Source organism: Cibotium barometz, chromosome 54 (assembly GCF_041138505.1).
Source record: "Cibotium barometz isolate CiBa-2024 chromosome 54, ASM4113850v1, whole genome shotgun sequence".
NCBI classification, from domain to species: Eukaryota; Viridiplantae; Streptophyta; class Polypodiopsida; order Cyatheales; family Cibotiaceae; genus Cibotium; species Cibotium barometz.
The window spans coordinates 14,427,118-14,436,853 of record NC_141099.1 but is presented as its reverse complement, the minus strand read 5'-3'; the positions used below and the strand labels follow the sequence as shown (position 1 = coordinate 14,436,853).

At 40.8% G+C, this 9,736-nt stretch overlaps 1 protein-coding gene across 1 annotated transcript; it reads left to right on the top strand.

The window, feature by feature from the left end:
- Positions 1-8,162: 8,162 nt before the first annotated feature.
- Positions 8,163-9,443, top strand: LOC147607874 (protein BPS1, chloroplastic-like). Its single transcript, XM_086790087.1, has one exon. It carries the CDS (start codon positions 8,283-8,285, stop codon positions 9,369-9,371), a length of 1,089 nt encoding a protein of 362 aa, XP_086646213.1. The 5' UTR covers positions 8,163-8,282; the 3' UTR covers positions 9,372-9,443.
- The last annotated feature ends 293 nt before the right edge of the window (positions 9,444-9,736 follow it).

Below are 9,736 nucleotides of genomic sequence, written 5' to 3'. Positions count from 1 at the left end.
CCCTAGGACTGAATTACGGTTTTGTAAATTCCGCCAGAGTCTCCTTTGTAATTGGAACCAAATCTCAAATGAAAATGCAACTTCTTAAAACTTGTACGCAATACTCTTTGCATCCCACAATGTCATGAAAGATCATATGCATTTGCAATATCCACACAATATGACGGAAAAGGGGCCCCATTGCCCAAATGCATCCACAAAGTCGATGGTGAGGATTGTTGAGGACGCGCGTTGAAGCTTGCCGATTTCCCGGCCAAGCTCTTCTCACCCCTTCACCGAGTTTTCCTCCAAGGTGAAGGTTGAGGCCATTTCTTCACACCGGTGTACCTAATCCCCCTTCGTACCGCTTTACCAAGCAATCACGGCACAAAGAGTTCAAGCCATTCTCCCCTTGGCCTCTCCAACCAATGCCAAGGTACCCTCACACATTGCTAGATTCTATAGAAACTTGAAGTGGTTGCAATGGTGAGTGCAGGTACAAAATGATGTGGATAATATCAAATGATAGAACAAGTTTGTTGGCTTACAAGTATTGAGCATGACTCATGCCCTTTTACAATTTAGAACTCAGCAATAAAGCATGGACTCATGCCTCAATCCATCATCCAAAAGCTCCAACACAAACCAACAATTCACAATGCCCTCACCATGGCATTTGCATAAGCATTTGTTAACCACAATCAAGGCATTTGCAATTGCATTTCAACAATCCCTTTCACATAAGCCTTATGCACATGCTCTATGCAATTACGCTCTATGCAATTACGCTCTATGCATAAGCCTTATGCACACGCTCTATGCATAAGCCTTATGCATAAGCTCTATGCATAAGCCATATGCATAAGCCATATGCATAAGTCTTATGCGTATGCTCTATGCATAAGTCATATGCATAAGTCTTATGCATACGCTCTATGCATAAGTCTTATGCATACGCTCTATGCAAGACTTATGCATAAGCTCTATGCTATATGCCTTATGCACTATGCTAACCCTTAATCCCTTTCACATAAGCCTTATGCACACGCTCTATGCAATTACGCTCTATGCAATTACGCTCTATGCAATTACGCTCTATGCATAAGCCTTATGCACACGCTCTATGCATAAGCCATATGCATAAGCCTACCTGCGTACGCTCTATGCATAAGCCATATACATAAGTCATATGCATAAGTCTTATGCATACGCTCTATGCATAAGTCTTATGCATACGCTCTATGCAAGACTTATGCATAAGCTCTATGCTATATGCCTTATGCACTATTATGCTAACCCTTAATCCCTTTCACATAAGCCTTATGCACACGCTCTATGCAATTACGCTCTATGCATAAGCCTTATGCACACGCTCTATGCATAAGCCTTATGCATAAGCTCTATGCATAAGCCATATGCATAAGTCTTATGCGTACGCTCTATGCATAAGCCATATGCATAAACTCTATGCATAAGTCATATGCATAAGTCTTATGCATACGCTCTATGCATAAGTCTCTTGCATACGCTCTATGCAAGACTTATGCATAAGCTCTATGCATAAGCTCTATGCTATATGCCTTATGCACTATGCTAACCCTTAATCCCATCACCCAATGGTGTAATAAACATGATCTTGTTTTACGTACATGGATAATAGAGATTGCAAGCTTATTATAGGTTTTATGCATAGATATTAAATTAATCCTATGTGTAAGCTTACAAGAACCCAAAACTAACCCTAAACCATAAAACAAGGATGCAAAAATTCATAGAAAATAGCATAAACAAGAAAAATCGAAAGAGGATCTACCTCTTTTTTGCAAAGCTGAAGGAGAGGATTGGTGAAAGATTGGTGAGGTGAAAGAGCTGCAAAACAAAATATTAAACAAACTAATTAGTAAATTAAACACAAGAAAAAGAACTAATACAAAACCCTAAAATCTCTATGCATGCATTAGGAGATCTATGCATACATAGAGAGCTCTAGATCTCAACATGCATAGAGAGCCAAAAAAACACAAAACCCTAAACGTCCTAATTCTTAAATTAAAAACTAAAAGCAATTGCAATAACATGTTAGGAGAAGGAGAAGAGGAGAAAAGAAGAAAGAAGGAGAAAAGAGGAGAGAGGAAAAAAGAGGAGAGAGAGGGAAAGAGAAGAGGGAGAGAAAGCACCTTCTTCGCGTGTATACTTGCGCTTCTTCTGTGAAAAAACCAGAAAATAGGCTCTCGGCTGTGAAAAACTTACGAGAGCCGGTATATGCTACGGAATATGCGTCGGAATATACGTCGGTATATGCTACGGAATATGCGTCGGTATCGGCGTCAGAATAAGCGTCGGTATAGGCGTCGGTGTACGTGACGGGAAATGAAAATTTAAAAAAACCCCGCCATGCTTGTCTCCTCCAACATGACGACGGACATACCGACGTTCGACATTTGCGTCGGTATTTTGGCGTCGGTATGTCCTCAACCTCTTGTAGTGGTGGACGGGGATCGGAGAAAGCCCTAAATTGGCTAGATTTTGGTCATTATGACTAACCATGTTGAGCATGGTGATGATGATAGAATCTTTGAGATAGACACATACAAGGTGACTGATTGAGATGATATGATTTCATTGATAGAGATTTTTTTTAATGAATGTCTGTTTGAGATTACATGACTCTTTGCTTATGTGATAAGAATCTTGGATATGGCATGCATACTTATTTTGCTATTTGAGGATTTATTTGATTGTATTGCTATGTAGAAATAGCATGATTGAGTGAGTTTCAATGTTTGCTTAGATTAAGTTGTACGATTAAGATATGGCTAGATTCGAGACCGTTCACAATTGGTATCAGAGCGTAGGTTGAGCAGTCCACACTTAATTGCGGATGTTGCAGGTCTTGGATGACTCATATTATTTTTTATTTTTGTGATACAACGAGGATATTCTTTTCTTTTTAAAATCTTTTACAATTTTTTTGTACAGTCACAAGATGGCTGCACATCAAACAAATTCAATAGTCAACCTAGGGCAAGAAGAGGAGCTTTTGCAAGGATTATTGCATGTGGGTGTAACTCCAAAGGAAGTTATCAAACTTTTTGACAAGAATCAAGAATTGGAGGAAAGAATTAGAGCCATGCATGTTCGAGTTTCCATGGATTTAAATGAAGAAGAAGGGGGTGGCCAAGAAGATGAAGAGATGCAAGATCGTCTAAATTTTGATGATTGACAGGGTCAACAATAAGGAAACATTTTATGTAGAATATGAGAATGTAGAAGGGTGAGAAGAACGGTAACTAGTCTTTCACATATTTGTTCCCAAAGATGGTAGAAAAGGTGCCTATGTTTTCGTTATCTACAAAAGGGTCATAGAACTTTTGAATGCAAAAAAAAGCCAACATCACATGAGGTATGTGAGGGATTAACTTCAGGAGTTAAGAAACCAAGGTAGAGTACGCAAGAGAATGTACGTGTATTTTTAAGTAATGACAACACTCTTAGAGCAAGAGGAAAAGTTGTTGCAATTGTGGCCGAGGAGATTGAAGGATGTGCACTTGTCAATGCTGTTGTTCATGGAGGTAAGGCCGAAAACCAAGCTTCAATTATTAAAATTCCTAACAAGATTGCGAATATAGTGTATTTCAAGTGTTGATTTACTCGGGAAGCACCCATAGTTTTTAATTATCCCACGTGGTAAAACAGTTAAGAGTAACTTAATTTTATCAAAAGAAGCTTATGGTAGAGCTTGCTTTGGGAAATCAATCGACATGTAAGGAGTATGTCAAGAATATGTCTTTTATTTATAGGCAACCTCAAGTCAAAAGCTGATTTCCATGTGTTGGCTTTGGGAAGATCATGTAGAAGAGATTGGTGATGAGAGTGTGAATCTAAAAGATGATACCATTGCAAATGCGGCACATAGGGTCAATCATGTGCAAATTGGGCCAAGTTTTGCAAATGTGGTTAATACATCAAATCATTTGGGGGGAGCAAATGTGTAAGCAATGCCCACTATGACTAATGATATGTCACAAATGATGATGATGAGAAGCATGGTGGAAATCATGATGCAACTAATTTTTCAACAAATTACGGGCACCGTAACGCAAACATTTGTGCAAGAGATTAGGGGCATGTATGGAGACATACAGAACAAGGTTGAAGACAAGGAAGGAACATCTTACAAGGTTCAACAAGCTCATGTTGGGGATAAGGATAATTATCACCCAAGTTTTCATTCTACTCATGGTGCTATGCATAACCCAATGTTTACACATTCACCCAATGATGTCAAAGGAAAAGGTTATGCATCTCCATATGAAAGTTCAAGATTCAAGGACAATACTCATCATCGAGGTGGTGCTTAAAGACCTCATATTGAGCAAGATTTTAATGATGAGTTTGAGCATAGCAATGGTCAAATTCCTTCTTCTTCATAAGCAATGGATGGAATAAAGCAAGGTGTTAAGTTTCATGGTAGAGCCACTACTAGGAAAGGTCAATCAATATATGTGAATTCTTGGTACCATTCCTTTGTTCACCTCTTACTTTGAGGGGAGTTGGAATATCTATCATACACTCTATTTTGAAAGAGGTTGGCTTTACTAAGGACAAACAAGGACTTCCATTCACAATCAAATTTGGGCATTGCATAGACTATCTTTATATACACATTGTGGGTGTTGAAGTGGATGAGACGCTTGCTATAATTTATGTCCAGCAAGTCGATGAGGAGATCTCTATGCCTATTCTCGATAGACAAGACACCATCAATGTATTCATGGCCAATTAGAATACACAACTTAAAAATGGGAATGCTTGGATTACTTCCATAAGTGCTTTCATGGATACATTTTCAACTTATGATATGATACCACGAGATCTTGAAGATTTGATCATTGAGGATATTTTGGATGTGCATGCAATTGTGTTTGACACAAGGAATGATGATACATGTGATGATACACATGCCTATGACATATGCCATGCACATGGGGATGAATATTATACATATGGTGAAGACATATGCATTGTTGCTCATGGATGGTGACATTAGGTCTCTTGACGATGATGCTTTTGCAAGTGTTGATGATTCATCTACCATCATTACTTGTGATGAGGAGAGCATCTATGTTGATGTGGATGATGCTAGTATGCATACACATGCTACATATGATGAGGATGAGTTTTATGATGCTAGTGAGCATGTGGATGACATTATCGATGTGGATGACATTGATGATATGGATGACATCGATGATGAGCCTATTCATGCATCTAGTAGAGTGGCTATTGTACTTCATGGAGGTTCTATGGGAATCCTATCTATGATCCCTTCTTGGGAGGTGAGTGCAGAGTCTATGATTGTGACCTCTACGAGGGTTATATGGACAGTGTTGAGGATTACACCTTGGTACAAATGGGTTATGCTGCTCAAGTAGTCATTTGTGATGTGGATCATGCCTATAGACCTATGCATGGTGATGGATGCAATGAGGACATAGATTCACATTTAATGGAGCATGATATTGAGTATGAGGTATTCTCTTTCGATGATCATGGATGCCTATGCATTGATATAGACATAGTCTATAGGCATTCACCTTTGGACATGATGTATTCACCTATGATCCGAGTGGGTGGTGCTATATGGGCTACCATGTACCCGCAGGATCCTATGAATGGGTGCATTATCTTTTTGACCCAAGGGGATATTGGATGTATCTCATTGATGGATATGGTGGATTACATCATGCATTCGATCCAAGAGGATGCAGGATTGTACGGTTATAAGTCAAGCATACCATGGATTTCCATTTGATCTAGGCATCATTATTTCTAGCCTCACTGTCAACAACACCCTCCTATCCTTTCCATTTGATCTCCGGGTGGGTATTGTGGACATGTTTTGATGGCGATACATCTAGGCCATGAGTGCATTTTTTGGCTTTTGTATATAGCCTCTTATATATGCTTGTGCATGACCACCCTTCGATTTTGAGGACGAAATCATTATAGGAGGGGATGGTTTGTAACGAAGTAGATTTGGTGTCACATGCACATGGGGGATGGGACCTAAGCACTTAGGTTTAGAGTCATTTACATATGTGTCTTTGGGGGCCTTGGGCTATAGGATACATTCGGCTCATGGACATTGTACACACAACTTATAATCATTTTTTACTATTATTTTCTTAGAGCTCTCATGCCCAAGCTTTCATGGTGAACTTCTCCCATATGAGGTGTGAGGATGGTGACCCATACCCATGTTGTCACTCCATGCCTTGAGTGGCCAACCCTAGTTTCTTGCACCGACATGCGTAGGAAGCTACCGGCACACGTAGGAAGCTACCGGCATGCATTGGAAGCTATCGGCATGTCTAGGTAGCTACTGGCATGCAAAGGTAGCTACTAGCATGTATGGAGTATGGAGCATGGGAAAATAAACAAACCCTAAACTTACAAACCCTATAACATGTAAAAGCATAAGAGAAGAAACATACAAGAAAGAGATCTCTTACCTTGTGAGGCTTGTGTGTGTTGAAATCCTACAAAATCAAACTAAAATAAGGAAAAAATATATTAATAACAAACCCTAATCCTAAAAGCCCTAAAACTTACAAACCCTATAAACATGTAAAAGCATGAAAGGAGAAACATACAAGAAAGAGATCTCTTGTGAGACTTGTATATGTTGAAAACCTACAACCAAGTCAAGAAAAAAAGAGTATTCAAGATCTCTTACCATATGAAGCTTTAATGGAGATCTCTTAACTAGGGAAAAAGAAGAAAAGAAAAACGTAAAAGAGAGGAAAAAGAAAGGAAATACTCAAAAGATAGCTTTCATGGAAAGCTTGTTTGCATAGAAGATAAATGGAAACAGTTATATACCTTGCTTGAGCTTGAGGAGGATAGGGTAGAAGAGGTAGAAGTGATAGACAAGGCATAAACCTACAAAAAATACTCAAAGTATACGTTTATTGTATTCAAAAGATAAAACTATGCAATGGAAAAAAGCGAGATATTTTTACAGTAGTATAACAACATTTTTTTGCTGTTAACGGACATTGCTACGCAACGTTATTTCGCTGCTGGGTAGTGATATTTTACTACTAAAAGCGCTGCTTAGTAGCAAAAAAGCGTTGCAAAGTAGCGATCTATCGTTGCTGAGCATCGTGCAACCCCCCGATATTTTCCTTCCAAAAACGTGTTGTGCTCCCGATGTGTTGTAGTGAACTTCCCAACATCTTATGCATATGGGAGATACGCCACATGTCTCACCACATGTACACCCCAAGCTACGCAACACTCATGCTTTGTACGCCATTCCTTCACACAATGTCATGTAAACATAAAAAATGATCCTATTTCCAAAATGCACTTAAATGTGGCTCATAAGAGACATTTAGGTAGTATTCTATATTCATTGAGCATCAATCACAAACTTTGTGTACATTGATGCTTAAAATGCTTAAAGAATTTACCTTGACGATGAAAATTCGTATGTCTTGTTTATGATGAGATGATGTTTTATCTTGTTTATGATGTTTTCATACAAAGTTTCCACTACTGCTTAACATTGTAAACTATCATAGCATTTCAAAATCTTATTGTATGATTGCAAAAACAAACATGACCTAATGACCATACGGATGAGAAAAAAGAAAATTCTTATATAGAAGAGTCCTCCATCTCGTTGGTTAAACAAATACATCACAAGGTATGCATGGGTTTCTTTCAGGTGGCAATGTACATTTATGCCATCAAGTAGGGGAGCATAAGGATCAACGTTTGACCATGTCGGGTGATCCAAAAGTAAGAAGCTATACTACCTGTGCTAAATGGTGAAACGTGGTGCTAGTACCTTCAATACAGCGATCGAGATGCTAAGAAAGTAGAGTAAAAAAAGGTGTTGGGCCTTGCGTGCTAGACCTCTCATAGATATAACATCATACTGCTACGTGGTGTGAAGCAAGGCTTTGATAAATAGGCGGAGTTTATAAAACGAGGGTGAGCGCAACGAGCTGCCGGGCAAGACCCGCAGCACAAGCCAAAAGCAAAGACCTGCCAGCAACCGAGAGTCGCTTTGTGTCTGCTGAAAGGCCACCATCGCCACACTGGCTCTCCACATGCATAATTATTAGATAATGGCTCTCGCCTCCTGCTCCCTGCTTACCCCTCACTATTTGAAGCGGAGCAACGTGATTGCTCTCACCCAGATCTGCTGTTTTTCTCTGACATGCAGAACCATTACATAGGATCTAAATCGTAGCTATACTTTGTGCTGAATTGTAAGCACCGCCAATACAATGGTTTCCAGTACCTCTTTTCTCTCCTCGCTCCTCTGCTGCAATGCGAGGCAGTCTCGGGTGTACAGCACCCAAACTACTTTGCACCCCTCGCGAGCTTTCGAAACATATCTGGCAGACCGCTTTAGAGAGCTGCTAGAAGCTAGCGCTTCCTCTAAGTTCAGCCTTCGCTGGCTGTCAAGTGCCGTGGATATGGTGCTCTCCACACAAGCCTCTCTGCAGCTCCTTGTGCCATGCTTACAAACGTCCACCATGTGCACCCAAGACCTTCGGCTAATCGAGCAATACATGGACGACAGCGTGAGCCTGCTGGATGTATGTAACGTCCTCAGGGACGCAATGAGAGAGCATGTCCGTCGTGTCAAGGTGGTTCAGCTCGCCCTTACCTACCTGCAGTGCAGATTAGCTAGCAGGAGTAGCATGCGGCGGGCTAGAAATGCTCTGTCATCGCAACCCGTGCGAGCCAAGCAAAGTGAGGCTGCTGTTAGCAACCCGCTGCACGTGCTGCCACACTCGCAGCTAGCAGCTTGCAGCTGCGTGCTGAGAAAAATGGGAGACAATCTCATGGCTCCGGATCATCCTGTCCAACGTGAGGATGCAGAGGTGTCCACTTGCCCTTGTGCACTGCCCGCTGCGATCTATGGAGGGCAAGTTGCCACCATCTTCCTGTTCAAGCTTCTTGTATCCGCCCTATTATCTGCAAACCCTAGGCAGTCTCAATGCTGTCCTATCTCAGGCCGGCCATTGTGGAAAGCTTCTCTTCTCACCCTACAAGGACGACTTAATTACGATCTTCTAAAAAGGCACAGGAAATCTACCACATTCCTTCCAGATCTTGACTCCATGGATGCCTCTGTCAAAAAACTCCATGAATTGTTGGGGAGAGCTTTGCGAAGGCCCGAGGCACTATCTCTAGTAATGGAGACGGACCTTCGCTGTGTAGTAGACACTACCAGCAAGGCGGCGCACGAGCTTCAAACACGACTGGCTACGCTGCAACAACAGATCGATGGTCTCTTCAGGGTCTTGGTCGATACAAGAATGGGCATGCTCGACTCCCTCACAAAAGCGGGGCGCACGCATGAGTGAAGTGGAAAAGTTTTGGTAGGACTGGTCAAATCTAGAATATAGAAGAGCCGGCGAACAAAAATCCGCCCCCGCCCTCAAGTCCAATCGTTTTCATCGTAAAATTTGTGGGTCATTTAGAACATGTAAAAAATTCTTATCTTTGCATCAAAGAGGCAATTCTACTTTGCACTTGCAAATTTGCAATACCGATCGAGACATATTCCGTCACCGTGGCTCATACTCGATTAATAATTAAACCTTAGTGTACCTAAGGTTTTTAACTTTAGGTGCTAGGGCTCTTAATTAAACCTTAATCAAAATGTTTTTAATTAAATCTCCATCTACAGCTTCTCTTCCCCCTCGTCGTCCTATCTATTCTCTCCCAC